The 14,337-nt window shown below is 41.7% G+C and overlaps 2 protein-coding genes across 3 annotated transcripts in view; one reads left to right on the forward strand and one right to left on the reverse strand.

Moving 5' to 3' along the window:
• The first annotated feature begins 419 nt into the window (after positions 1–419).
• Positions 420–4,330, forward strand: ggctb (gamma-glutamylcyclotransferase b). Its single transcript, XM_015949547.3, has 4 exons — positions 420–627; positions 705–850; positions 1,244–1,376; positions 4,017–4,330. The coding sequence occupies exons 1-4, from the start codon at positions 448–450 to the stop codon at positions 4,179–4,181; spliced, it is 624 nt and encodes a 207-aa protein (XP_015805033.2). The 5' UTR covers positions 420–447; the 3' UTR covers positions 4,182–4,330.
• Positions 4,331–12,457: 8,127 nt separating this feature from the next.
• Positions 12,458–14,337, reverse strand: part of sacm1lb (SAC1 like phosphatidylinositide phosphatase b) — an 83,185-nt gene continuing 81,305 nt past the window's right edge. For both annotated transcript variants that reach the window (XM_070550951.1, XM_070550950.1), the window contains one exon: positions 12,458–12,821. In XM_070550951.1, coding sequence (XP_070407052.1) covers positions 12,685–12,821 — 137 coding nt within the window. In that variant the 3' untranslated portion in view covers positions 12,458–12,684. The remainder of the gene's footprint in view (positions 12,822–14,337) is intronic.

The raw sequence follows: 14,337 nt of genomic DNA on the forward strand, positions 1-14,337 counted from the left end.
AAATTTCTCTGACACCAACAGACGATTAGCTAATTTTCAGTCACTTTACCAGCTGTGATGTTATAGGTCAGCTCTGAAAGTAACACATGAAGTGAGACAAAAATGATCAATTTAGCTTCTCTGCAACACAGTTGGCAACCACTTTTGCTGTCTTTTTTCCTAATATCTGCTTCATCTAAAAAATGATAAGTTTGGAAGTTTCTTGAGGATAGAAGTGTAACAGAGTGTGACATGTGTGTTGTGTGTGTGCATTGTATAAAGTGATGTGTGAGGTTCTTTGTCTCGAAACATGTAGTACACTAGGCATTGTTAGCATGAATAGGGTTCTGTGGCAGTATAAAGGATTAGCATGAGAATGGAGTGTGAGTGCTAAAAGGCCACTGTTTGAATTTTGTTATGCTGCAACTCACAGGCTGCTCTGTGCTGCTTACAGCTCCATCTTTGTTGATGCTGGCCCGTCTTGACAGCTCATTAATGTTGTCCCGTCCATTTCCCGAAGAAGAAACTGAAGAAAACATGGAGAACAACCACACCTTTCTGTATTTTGCCTATGGTAGTAACCTTCTGAAGGAACGCCTTCACCTGAAGAACCCTTCAGCAACAGTGAACTGTGTGGCAAGGCTCAAGGTCTGACCAGAGGAGCATCACTACTCAGGTGTACATACAGCAGCTTAAACAATATTTTGTTTTGCTCTGTTTTTTAGGACTATAAATTAGTTTTTGGGAACTACAAAGGACTCGCCAGTGACCGGTGGCATGGCGGTGTGGCCACTATAGAGCACAGCCCAGGAGATGAGGTGTGGGGTGTGGTGTGGAGACTGAACATAACTGATCTAGAGTCACTTGACAGGTAAACAGTTCGTTTATGACTGTTAGGGCTGGGCAATAAATAGAAAATTTATCGTTATCGAACTTTCTGACTCTTATTGAGATAATTTTTCCCAAGACAATAAATTTGATACTAAAAAAATTAAAAGATGTTTGTAGGTTGGCAACTTTCATGGCCCTTGTACCACCTTGAGTCACGTAAAAATGTGACTCAACGTAATACATGTGACAGCCCCATCGAGTGGACAACTTTTGTTTCTGCGCGTTCCAGTAGTTATCGCCCATTTATCGTTATTGAGGTGGAATCCTTAATATATCATGATATTGATTTTAGGCCATATTGCCCAGCCCTACTGACTGTTTTCCTGTGAATCCTACAAATGCAAGTGTGTGTGTCTGTGTGTGCACATCCAAGCCAAGAGAATGTCACATTGGGTGCCTACAGTCCTGTGGAACTATCAGTGAAAACAAGAAGTCAGGAGATCAACTGTCGCACGTACATCATGAACAGCTATGTGTACGCTCCACCTTCTCCTCAGTATCTTCAGGTATGGACTTTCAAAGTTTTTCACACAACTTTTAAACCCCATTACAGCTACAGCACTTAGGGTTTGAGATGTTACTGGAGCTAGTTATATTCTTGAAACATTTAGCCTTAGCTTCAGGCCCTGTCTGTACTCTAGACGGGTTTTAAAGGGGTAGTTGACTAAAACACGTGTAATTATTATTTCTGATTATAATCGGTCACTGGCATTTTCATGCAGGCTTAACATGAAAACACACCTGTCTCCTGCATTTGCTTCTGATAGGAAATATGGTGAAAGACTAGGATTTGAAAAGCCTGACAGATCTACGTCACATTGTTACGCAACATTCATGGACTCGCCCATCTTGGCTCGCGACGGGGAAAGCTGTTGGTTTCACAAGAAACACAAGAGAACGTCTTGACTAGTAGAAGTTAACCATTAGCATTAGCAACTTCACCACATGGCAGAACTCTTTACTTGTGTTTTTGTGCTGATAAAACATCAATGTTGCAGAGCAAACAAAGGGTAGAGTTGTGTTGCTGTTAGCCAATCTTGAGTTGTCCAAATATCAGGAAATAAGACTCCAAAAGGTGCCGTCTGAAGCTCAGCCTTGATATGAGTCAGAAAACTGGAGCACCGATATATTTTTTCTCCCCATGAGAACAACTTACAAGGCATTCATTTATACTAGAGACTGCAAATGTATTGATTAAACAAGTCAGTCACTAATATTCTTTTCTCTGTTTATGCAAACATCAATAACAGATACACTTAAACACCCCAACTGCACCACTAGATGGTTAGAGCTCACATACTATACATGTGAAAGTATACATATGAATAGCTAATCTCACCTGTATATAATTATATTGCTCCAGCGTTCACGTAATCTGTGGGTGTTGAAACGCTAGGTTTTTACTTGCATCTATTTAAACTCTCGACTTGTGCTCCAGCTCCTTCCTTTCTCACTCAGTTTGATGTCTTTCAGCTGTGCAGCACCTGCTCTCAGTCCAAATATGCAGTTTTGTGACGTAATTCCAAAAATTAATCACATCCAGGAAAGACTTTCTCAGAGGGTAATTTAAATTCTTATGGCAGTTCATGAGTTTTTCTATAGCGTAGAATCTAGACCATCGGTTGCCAAAGCAAAATATTTTTGCCCTGCATGTTGGTCTAGCCACGCCCCATCGGAACCTCTGCAGCCCAGGACAGTCTGGTGCCGGTCCAATCACAGCGCTCTTATGGTTTTGTGAGCAGGAGTTTAGTGCGACTGAGTGAAACTAAGATAGCGACAGCTCATTTGAAATGGCTTTGGCATCAACTTTGGACTATTTAGATTTGGGCTTTTCTTTAAGTCAAGAGGAGATTGAGGTGCTTTATTTAGAAAAAGGATATATTTGCACTTTCTTCAACAGTGTATGGTGGACTGCCCCATTGACTGACATCTGTAGCGATGAGTACGTCACGTTGTTCATTGTCCAATATCATGCAGAGACAGTTTGAAAGAAAACCGTAGATTCCATCCCATGACTGAGAGCTATCAATGGGTCGTGGCCAGACTATATATTCAAATATATCTGATGGTTCGCCAGGCTTGAGTTTCTCTGCTGTAAAAGTGAAAATCACATTTTGTCCGTCTTTTAATAATGATAAAGTTTAAGTAAAATATACTTAGTGAATCAGGGCTAATGTTTTTTCTATCGCTTTGGCCCTTTAAACTTTGTCTTTGTGAAATGTCAAGAAAAGAGGCTAGTCTGTACACACACTTGTCACCTGATGAACAACTACCAACAGTCAGGACACCGTCATGCTGCAGGTCACACAGCTGAGAGCTTGTTGGCCACAATACCAGATTGTTCTGACTTTGTGACCACACCTCTGTGTTTTGTAGTACATTGTGCCCTCTGTAACTACACATTAGTTAATGTCTCTTTGATTTGATGTTTTATTTACCACCATCTTTATCTATTAGAGTTTACATGAATGGTTAATTTCAAACATAGCAGGGTCTACTAGTTCAGTGATGCTTTTCTTTTACAAGCTGTAAAGAACATTGTTGACATAAATCACCATAATTATGTTATACAATTGACGGGTTTGTATTCCATAAAAGAAAATAAGTCCACCTTTACCTTTAAGAAAATAACACCATTAGTAGCATTGTTTTATTGTTTATGTTGTGGAAAAATAATTAAAGGTCAGTCAAGTTGGTGAAGGAGAGAATCAAGATCTTTTAGCGATGTATTTTTGACCGTAAGAGTTCACGGATGGTTTCTGTCAAAGGAGAGATGGGAATAAGGACACACCTCGCTGGTGTAGGACTGCAGCCTCAGCCTCAAGCAGACAAGTTTAATGTTCATGACTGAGGGGGTTTGTGTCTCTGTTGGTCCATCACGAAATGAATGGGAGGGTAGGAGCAGAGAAGGGTTTAATGTTCTCTCTTAGGGTAGATGCTCTGGGCATGTTGAGGTGGGGGAGTTGGGAAGTGAATTTATAACATAGAGAATAATTTTCTGACTGAGTGTCTGGAAGATGGTAGAGGTGTTAGGCCCTTCCAACATTTACTGCTTATTGTTGATAATAATGCAACATCTTTGAAAGAAAACAGCAAAAAGAAGACTTCTTTCAAAACAAACCAGCTGTTTTTATCAACGACTGCAGGTGATTGTGATGGGCGCTGAGCAGAATGGACTGCCGAAGGACTACCAGGACAAACTTCGCTCAATCAAGACCAACATGTATAAAGGTCTGCTGCCAATGATGGCTGAACTGGAACAAGCAAGAAGATGGGCCAGAGAGAAAGTCAACCACCATTCTGATGCCTAGAAACCCAACAATAAGTTTATTTTACCCCACGAGTCTTCATAACGAGTCAAGGATTGCAGCTGGATGGTTTCATGGCTGTTTAACTTTTAATCAGGCTGTATTTGTGAAAGTCAGTCACTGACAAAACATTAATATATTTGAAGTTTCAACTTCTATTGTTATTCTGTTATCAACAGCTGTTGTGTCTGGTCATGTATGTTGTATTAGTTTGTTACTAGAACCAGTTATTATTGGCTCTACCAAAAAACAAATCCAATCAAAACAAAAACAAAGTACAAACATTTGTTTTTTTATTATTTTTATTTATTTAATCAAAATACACAGAATAATTCAACAGAAATCATATTTTGTCTACAGATTCTAAACAGAAAATAAAGGGAAGCTTTTGTACTGGTGGCAAAATAAAAAATCCAACATTAAAAAAGTAAATGATCTTTATATAGCGCCTCTCAAGATAAAAATCACGAGGCGCTTCACAAAAACAAGAAATTCAAAATTCAAATAAAATTAGAAGAAAAAAATAAAGAATTGTGGTTAAAAAATGTAAGGCAAGGGAAAGAGAAAATGAATTGGGAAGAGGGAGATCAGTGGATCCTGGGAAAGACGGAATTGGTAGAAAGAGCAGAACAAGGAGAGGGTGGTGATGAAGGTCACACCAAAGCCAGCTAGAACAAGTGAGCTTTCAGCTGCTTTTTAAAGGAGACCACGGAGTCCACTGATCTCAGGCTCAGCGGGAGAGGGTTCCAGAGTCTGGGGCTACAGCAGCAAATGATCTGTCACCTTTGGTCTTTAGACTGGTGCACTGCACAACCATTAGGCTTTGGTCACTCAGGGACCTACTGGGGGTGTAGGGACTGAGAAGATCACCAATGTATGATGGTGCTTGTCCATAAAAGGCCCTAAAGACCAGAACCAGGATCTTGAAATTAACCCTGAAGTTGACTGGCAGCCAATGAAGCTGGAGGAGAAACGGGGTGATGTGGGTGTGTTTGGAGGACTTGGTCAGAAGCCGAGCACAGGCATTCTGAACCACCTTTGCATAGACAAATGAAAAGCGAGTTGCAGTAGTCTAAGTGTGAGGAGATGAAGGTGTGGATAACAATCTCAAGTTCAGAGCGGGACAGAATGGGAATCAACTTAGCAAAGTTCCTGAGATGGAAGAAGGAAGAGCGAACAAGAGAACTGATATGAGGATCCAGGGTGAGGGCTGGGTCGAAGTTGACAGAGGGTTTGGTGTGAGAATTAACGTGACCAAGAGGACCTCTGACTTTGGGAACCAGCTTGTAGCGGAGGCAAATCAATGATTTTTATTTGTTATGACAAGGAAGATGAAATATTCTATATGATCCAGTTTTAAGGTTTAGATGTTATGATTTGCACAGCCAATCAAAGGCTGACAGCTTGGGAGATGTTGCCTAGACAACTCAGAAGCACACCATCTTTGATACCGAATGTTTTGACTGGTTAAAAGGGCAAGCTATGTGTTGGAGTTTAACTTAACCTTACTTGTTATTGTCATTGACATAATATACGGTTTTTGTGTGAGTGCAGGTGTGAGGACCTCGTCGTCAAAACACGTTGAACACATGGCAGGTTCTAGTTGACAAACATAACATCCATTCAGTGAGCACAGATTAATGAAGCATTTCATTATACTATAATTATTATAAGTAGTAATAAACAAATGTTTATTTAATGATTATCTAGATTATAAGTCATGGAAGAAGTTCAAATTGATTTAGGAAATCATTCTTGAATTTAGCAACTGATTCGAGCTGGAGTTGTTCTTCTGTGGAGGCAGACAGATGGGACCTTGGGAAAGAAAGTTATTGTTTATCTTTCAGACTTGCAGAGTCTGTGAGCTGGTATGAAGGCTGGCTCATTTAAAGGGAACACATGCAGTGTTGTGTCTCCTTTCTGACCAGATGTTGAATAGATGTTGAAAGGTCAGACTGTACCTCAACTGACCATTGCTGGACGTTACACAGCTTGTCTGGGGCACACATGAGGATCTCAGTCTTATCTTCATTCAGCTGTAGAAAGTTCCCAGCCATCCAGGTTTTAATAGAGTCTAAGCAGGTGTGCAACAGCTGCAGCTTAGACATCTCATGGGGCTTAAAGGAGATGTCATCTGCATAAAGATAGTAAGAGATTCCTTTAAAGGAGCTCAGGATGTGCTGAAGAGGAATCAGATAAAGGAGGAAGAGTAGAGTCCCCAGCACAGAACCTTGCGGGACACCATGGGTGAGGGATGTGGTGGAGAACCGAAACTTGAGCCCTTTTCAGATTGACATTCTGGAATGTGTGTGGACAATTCAGTCCGGTTTTTAACCAGAACTGTGTTTTCAGACACACCAATTTTGTACCTGAACTTGTCCTTTCAGCTGCCTTCACACAGCAGAGAAAAGTTCCAGATGTCTGAGGGGGAGGGGATAGGAAGGCTGTACCCGGATATTGCGTAAACATAGTGCAGCGGGCGTACATGCGTCATTTACCCAAACAAAGCTATTCAGTCAAACATGGCCGACGAAGAGATAGAATTCCTCTCACTGATCGGACTTATGCTAAGCATAATTCTGCCCATACAAAGACGCATAAGAGACCTGGATGATGAAGCTCAATGGTTAATAAAGGAGTCACGGAAGCGGCGTGAAGTGCTCCGTCGTGCGTCTAGGAGACGGTACCGTAGGAGGCGAGCTGCCATGGTTCGCCGCATGCTACAGGAGCGAGCTATCTAGGTGAGCACAGCGTCCCCCGGTCCCCTCCTCCTCCCTGTCCGGAACTTGACCTCACCAGTCTGAAGCAGCCACCGTGTCCGTGACAAGTCCGGTCCTATTACTAGGGGCAAAGGTTATTCGGATGTTTGTATTCAGACACAAAGGTCTTAAAAGATTAAAGATTAAAGTCCCATTTAGTCGTCACACACACACACACACACACAGGTGTGTGGTGAAATTTATTCTCCGCATTTGACCCATCCCCTGGGGGAGCAGTGAGCTGCAGACAAGCCGCGCTCGGGAACTATTTGGTGGTTTAACCCCCCAATCCAACCCCTTAATGCTGAGTGTCAAGCAGGGAGGCATTGGGTCCCATTTTCTCAAAGTCATTGGTATGACCCGACCAGGAGTCGAACCCCTGATCTCCCGATCTCAGGGCGGACACTCTACCACTAGGCCACTGAGTCGGTTACTAGGCCACTGAGTCGGTTTACAGCATCCTTAAGTAAGCAGGGACCTGAGCAGATAACAGAGAAGCATTAATTATAGAAAATTCACTGGGACCTATGGACTGTATCTGAATCTGTAAAAGAGACTTTAGCGGTTGTATGGGTTTCCGTGTGTTCACCTTCAAAATGAGTCTTTGGCTTAGCAACAACATCATGTGAGCAACACGGATATTAGCCTCTCTTTCAGCCTGAATCAAGTGCAACTACAGGGTCACAGAACCATCCATTCTAAATCATCGCAGCAGGGGACACCTTGGACAGGTCTCCAGTCCATCACACACTCACTCCTAGCATATCCTTACAATCTAGCACGCATGTTTTTAGTTTGTGGGGGTAAAGAATAGAGCCCACATGAAGTGTCTGAAAGTTGTCAATGAATAAAACCCTGTCCTCATAAATGTGGGCTGCTTTAGTCTTTACTCTAATTCAATTCAAAAATACTTTATTAATCCCAGAGGGAAATTGATTGCTGTAGAAGCTCAGAATAAAAATGATAATCAGGTCATCAAAGAGTTGTTGTATATTACAATGGCTGTTGGCAGGAAGGATCTCCAGTAGCGGTCAGTGTTGCAGCTAAACTGAAGAAGCCTCTGACTGAAGACACTCTTCCGTTGTCGGACAGTCTTGTGAAGAGAATGCTCAGGGTTGTCCCTAATTTTCTTGATTCTCTGGAGAATCCTTCTTTGCATAATCTCCTCCAGTGGTTCCACAGTCGTCCCCAGAACAGAACCAGCCTTTTTTATTAGGCTGTTGAGCCTTTTCTGGTCCCTGCTTCTGATGCTGCTACCCCAACAGACGATGGCTGAAGAGATTACACTCTCAACAACAGACTTGTAGAAGATCTGCAGCATCTTGCTACAGACACTGAAGGACCTAAGTGTCCTCAAGAAGTGCAGTCTGCTGTGTCCCTTCGCTGTTCTTTCTCCAGTCCCGTCTGTTGTCCAGGTGAACTCCAAGGTATTTGTTTTCCTCAACCACCTCCACTTCTTCTCCCATGATGGAAACACTGTTTGACTCCACCCTGTTTCTTCTGAAGTCTAAAATCATCTCCTTTGTTTTGTTCACGTTCAAGGTCAGATGATTGTTTCCACACCATGCCACAAAGCGCTCCACCAGCTCTCTGTACTCAGCTTCCGGTCCATCTCTGATACACCCAACAACTGCAGAGTCATCCGAGTATTTCTGTAGATGACAGGTCTCTGATTTGTACTAGAAGTCTGAGGTGTACAGGGTGAAAAGGAATGGTGAGAGTACAGACCCCTGTGGTGCTCCAATGTTACTGATCGCCTGGTTTGATGTGCAGTTCTCCAGCCTCACAAACTGTGGTCTGTTTGTCAGGTAGTCTTTAATCCAGGCGATAGTTGAGGCCCCCACCTGTGTATTCTGGAGTTTCTGGCAAAGTACATCAGGCTGAATTGTGTTAAATGCACTGGAGAAATCAAAGAACATGACCCTCACAGTGTTGCCTGCTTTGTCCAGATGACAGTGGATTGGTGGAAGCAGCTGGATGATGGCATCTTCAACTCCAACTCCATGGCGATAAGCAAACTGCAGCGGGTCCTGATATGTCCTAGTTTGCTTATTCAGGTGGACCAACAGGAGTCTCTCTAGGACCTTCATGATGTGGGTTGTCAGGGCAACCGGTCTGTAGTCGTCATTGACTGATGGGCGAGTTTTCTTTGGAACTGGAACAAGGCAGGATGTCTTCAACAAGACTGGAACCTTCTCCTGGGCCAGGCTGAGGTTGAAGAGGTGCTGCAGAATCCCACAGAGCTGCTCTGCACAGGCCTTCAGTACCCTGGGGCTGACACCATCTGGACCTGCAGCCTTGTTCCTGTTCAGTCTCTCCAGCTGCCTCTTCACCTGACTTCTAGAAACAGATAGGTGGGAGGGGGAGGTAAATGGGGCAGCAGCATCTCCTGACTTGGTTGAAGACAGATTTATAGAACCAGAAGAGTCCATGACTGTGTTAGAGGACAAAAGAGCTGGCGTGTGACAGGAAAATGTTGGATCAGAAGAGGATGGGATGTCTGTCTGGGGACAGGCGAGGAGGATGCTGGGTTTGTTCCTGAACTGAACCTATTGAAGAACTTGTTCAGTTCATTGGCTGTGTCCAGGCTGCCATCTGTGCAATCCTTCCTCAGCTTGAAGCCTGTGATCTTCTTTACACGACTTACTCTTTAAACGTATAAAGCAGCTAGTTAATTAGGGGTTTCTGACATTCCAATAAAGTACTTTAAAGAAGAGGTCACATTTCTGAATATGATTACATAAAGCATTCGAAAAAAGAAATAAATAATTACAGGACTTGTTGGAAATGTTTTACCCTCATAAGGATTTTTTGAATCCCACCAGTTTGAGAAACTCTCCTCTAGAAAACATTTACACAAGCAGAACAATAACCAAGAACATGATCACAGGACCACAGCCACATATAGCCCAGCAACTATACACTTCATTCCCTCAGGGAGGTTAAACATGACCTTTGACCCTTGAGCTGACCTCTGCCCCAGCTTAATATAGTATAACTTAACATGTCTTGACAGTTATTTGCCCTGAGTAACATTTTTCATTCTCCTAAATTAACATGCGGTAATGAATCTGAAGGTCTTTTCTTTGAAGTTGGTTCCAAATGGGTTCATGAAGAGAAGTTGACCTGGTTTCAGCTGCCAACTCTGACTCTGTGTTCTGGTCTCACTATAATTCAATTCAATTCAATTCAAAAATACTTCATTAATCCCAGAGGGAAATTGATTGCTGTAGTAGCTCAGAATAATAATAATAATAATCAAGTCATCAAAGAGTTATTGTATATTACAATAAGGTGCCATCGGCTAATATTGGTGTGGTAACATGCATCAGTAAGTTTTTGATAATTATTTTAATTCTCTGCCAGATGAAACTATGCTCAATTAAATTAAATAGCAACAACATTTCCAGGGAGATTATTTACAGTGTCTACTGTTTACAGGGAGTGCAGAATTATTAGGCAAATGAGTATTTTGTCCACATCATCCTCTTCATGCATGTTGTCTTACTCCAAGCTGTATAGGCTCGAAAGCCTACTACCAATTAAGCATATTAGGTGATGTGCATCTCTGTAATGAGAAGGGGTGTGGTCTAATGATATCAACATCCCAAATTAGGTGTGCATAATTATTAGGCAACTTCCTTTCCTTTGGCAAAATGGGTCAAAAGGACTTGACAGGCTCAGAAAAGTCAAAAATAGTGAGAAATCTTGCAGAGGGATGCAGCAGTCTTAAAATTGCAAAGCTTCTGAAGCGTGATCATCGAACAATCAAGCGTTTCATTCAAAATAGTCAACAGGGTCGCAAGAAGCGTGTGGACAAACCAAGGCACAAAATAACTGCCCATGAACTGAGAAAAGTCAAGCATGCAGCTGCCAAGATGCCACTTGCCACCAGTTTGGCCATATTTCAGAGCTGCAACATCACTGGAGTGCCCAAAAAGGTGTGCAATACTCAGAGACATGGCCAAGGTAAGAAAGGCTGAAAGACGACCACCACTGAACAAGATACACAAGCTGAAACGTCAAGACTGGGCCAAGAAATATCTCAAGACTGATTTTTCTAAGGTTTTATGGACTGATGAAATGAGAGTGAGTCTTGATGGGCCAGATGGATGGGCCCGTGGCTGGATTGGTAAAGGGCAGAGAGCTCCAGTCCGACTCAGACGCCAGCAAGGTGGAGGTGGAGTACTGGTTTGGGCTGGTACCATCAAAGATGAGCTTGTGGGGCCTTTTCGGGTTGAGGATGGAGTCAAGCTCAATTCCCAGTCCTACTGCCAGTTTCTGGAAGACACCTTCTTCAACCAGTGGTACAGGAAGAAGTCTGCATCCTTCAAGAAAAACATGATTTTCATGCAGGACAACGCTCCATCACACGCGTCCAAGTACTCCACAGCATGGCTGGCAAGAAAGGATATAGAAGAAGAAAAACTAATTACATGGCCTCATTGTTCACCTGATCTGAACCTCATTGAGAACCTGTGGTCCATCATCAAATGTGAGATTCACAAGGAGGGAAAACCGTACACCTCTCTGAACAGTGTCTGGGAGGCTGTGGTTGCTGCTGCACGCAATGTTGATGGTGAACAGATCAAACACTGACAGAATCCATGGATGGCAGGCTTTTGAGTGTCCTTGCAAAGAAAGGTGGCAATATTGGTCGCTGATTTGTTTTTGTATCGTTTTTGAATGTCAGAAATGTATATTTGTGAATGTGGAGATGTTATATTGGTTTCACTGGTAAAAATAATTAAAATGGGTATATATTTGTTTTTTGCTAAGTTGCCTAATAATTATGCACAGTAATAGTCACCTGCACACACAGATATCCCCCTAAATAGCTAAATCTATAAACAAACTAAAAATTACTTCCAAAAACATTCAGCTTTGATATTAATGAGTTTTTTGGATTCATTGAGAACATGGTTGTTGTTCAATAATAAAATTATTCCTCAAAAATACAACTTGCCTAATAATTCTGCACTCCCTGTATTAACCAGCTTTAAAAAACAAACCCGTGAAATACAGACGGATTTCTCACACAACAGAGAACAAAAAATAAAAACACACAAAAAAAAAAAAAAAAAAAAAAAAAACAACTATGAAGCCAGTCTCTCCTGGAAGTTTGTTTGGTCTGTGAGTTTCGAGCTAATGTATCAGATAACATGTGAAACATGCAAACTCACTCAAAGACTCAACTTGAAAGTCTGAACAAAGAAAACCTAACATCTTAAACCCACAGAAGAACCTGCAGTTCCATCTAGAGCGTTTAGGTTTAGGACTAAGGAGAGCTGAACTGGTGTCAGAGTAAAACCTTCAGATCTGTATAAATACAGAGAACCAGACCTGAACGGCTGCTGAGTATCAGTAACTAGACTAGATTACTCACAAAAGTAAAGATACAAGGAACGATGAAATGGTCGTACCAACGTACTGGGCATGGAGGATAAAAACAAGACTTTAACAGGGAAGCAGAACATTCCTTAGAAATAAGGCACAGGTTGGGTCTCCTCTCAAACCCATGGACAGACCAATGCAGTAGGTGCTGTGTGGACAGCAGCAGGCACCAGCAGAACCCAGGTCTCCCAGTCTCTGACTTCCTCACATGGAGTTGGTTCTAGTGCTCACCTCTCTCTCTGCTCCAACCAGCTTCAGTAAAGGCTCCAGGCCTGTTGTTGTTGACGCTGGGGCTGAAGTGATGGAGAGGTGGTGAGTTGGCTAGGACCTAGCTGCTTTCCACACACAAACAATCAGTCCAGCTTCTCTTTCTGGACCAGTCTGGGGGCATCTACAAAGTCTGGTCCATTAAACAGGATTAGGCCTCCAGTCAAAACGCTGGCCGTGCCCCAGAACAGAACATATGCCAGAGTTTCAGTCCAAGTGTCACCTGCCACAAATACAGAAGAGAAACGGTAAGATGAGGACTTTAAAGCCTGAAGAGGAACTTCAGTGGAGCATCATGATGGAATCTGTCTTGGTTTATTAAATTTTTTTTTTTTAATTAAAAAAAAAAAAATAATAATAATAATCAACATTACTCTCCCTTTTTTCCAGTTTTGCCTAAAACCATTACCCAGCTTCGGCTAATTACTATAGCCATCATCAGAGTTGTGCCGGCAAAAATCTGATGATGGCTATAGTAATTAGCCAAAACGTTAGCAAAACAAGGTAAAAAAAAAAACTCCTTTTCTCTGTGTTTTAAAAGAACCAAGCAATGTACTGCAGACTTTTAACCTGAAGCGGGCGCAACAGTTGAATTATTACATTTTAAATAAGAGCCACTAAAATGTCAAAATAATGACTACAAATGTCTACAGCACTATTAAACAATCAATTATACAGTTTATCAGCAAAAAAGATGATTTGGGGTGACTTGCTCTTTAAGTGGTTGTGTTGTTAGGCTTTTATAGTTTGCATACTTACTCTTTAATTTTTTTTTCAAAAATAATAAGGAAATAACAATAATAGGTAGGGCTGCACAGTAAATCATAAATATATCATTATAGCAATATCAGCACGCACAATATGCATATCGCAAAGAACAGATAAATATCGCAATGAATGGTCAGCTCAAATGTTTGCTACACATAATGCATTCTGTCAACCAAACAAAAGCATTATGTTTTTTTAACAAATCAAATAGAGCTCTTCACCCATTTGGCCAATTGGGTGGGTTCTCATAGGTTAGATGCCCGCCCCTGAGGCGGATGACACTTAATTTTGTTGGTTAGCAAACACCTGAGTTAGCTTTGTTCTGCTCTTTCAGCTGATTCTCCTTTTCTTGTTCATTTTCTTTTTCCCTTTCCTCATATCTTTTGCTTTTCTCATTTTTAGGATATTTTTTTCTTTGTTTTTGATTATTTTTGTTCCTGAGTTAAGTTTTTATTTATCGCAAGTAATATCGTCATCGCAACATTAATCATTGTTATCGAATTTTGCAGGTTTTCCTAATATTGTGCCCTAATAATAGGTTTTAGGTTGATAGGCAAAAAGACACATGCTGATGTTCAGGCAGGAACAAATATGAAGGTTAGCGCCTCCAAATTCACCGCCATGCACTGCTGGTCTTTGTAGTCGAGGAAAGACGCGATCTACGTGGACTGGGTAGAATGAGTACTCACACGAATACGACCCCTGGCTTTGGACACAGCCACATTTGCCTTCAAATCCATAATAGCTGTGTCACACCGGAGTGTAATAAGTGTGCTTATGTCATCTAATTACAATATCAGGATTTGTTATTGCACGGGCAAGGAAAATGTTCTGTATTATTATGAATGAGTTGATATGGCCCACCCCCAGCTCCAACAACTGACTTCACAACTTAAATGAGTCCAAACATAAGAGCTAAACGTTTAACTAAATGAGTGAAAAGAAATTGTAGAATCATCAAACTGAGGGTA

Source organism: Nothobranchius furzeri, chromosome 5, assembly GCF_043380555.1.
Source record: "Nothobranchius furzeri strain GRZ-AD chromosome 5, NfurGRZ-RIMD1, whole genome shotgun sequence".
NCBI lineage: Eukaryota > Metazoa > Chordata > Actinopteri > Cyprinodontiformes > Nothobranchiidae > Nothobranchius > Nothobranchius furzeri.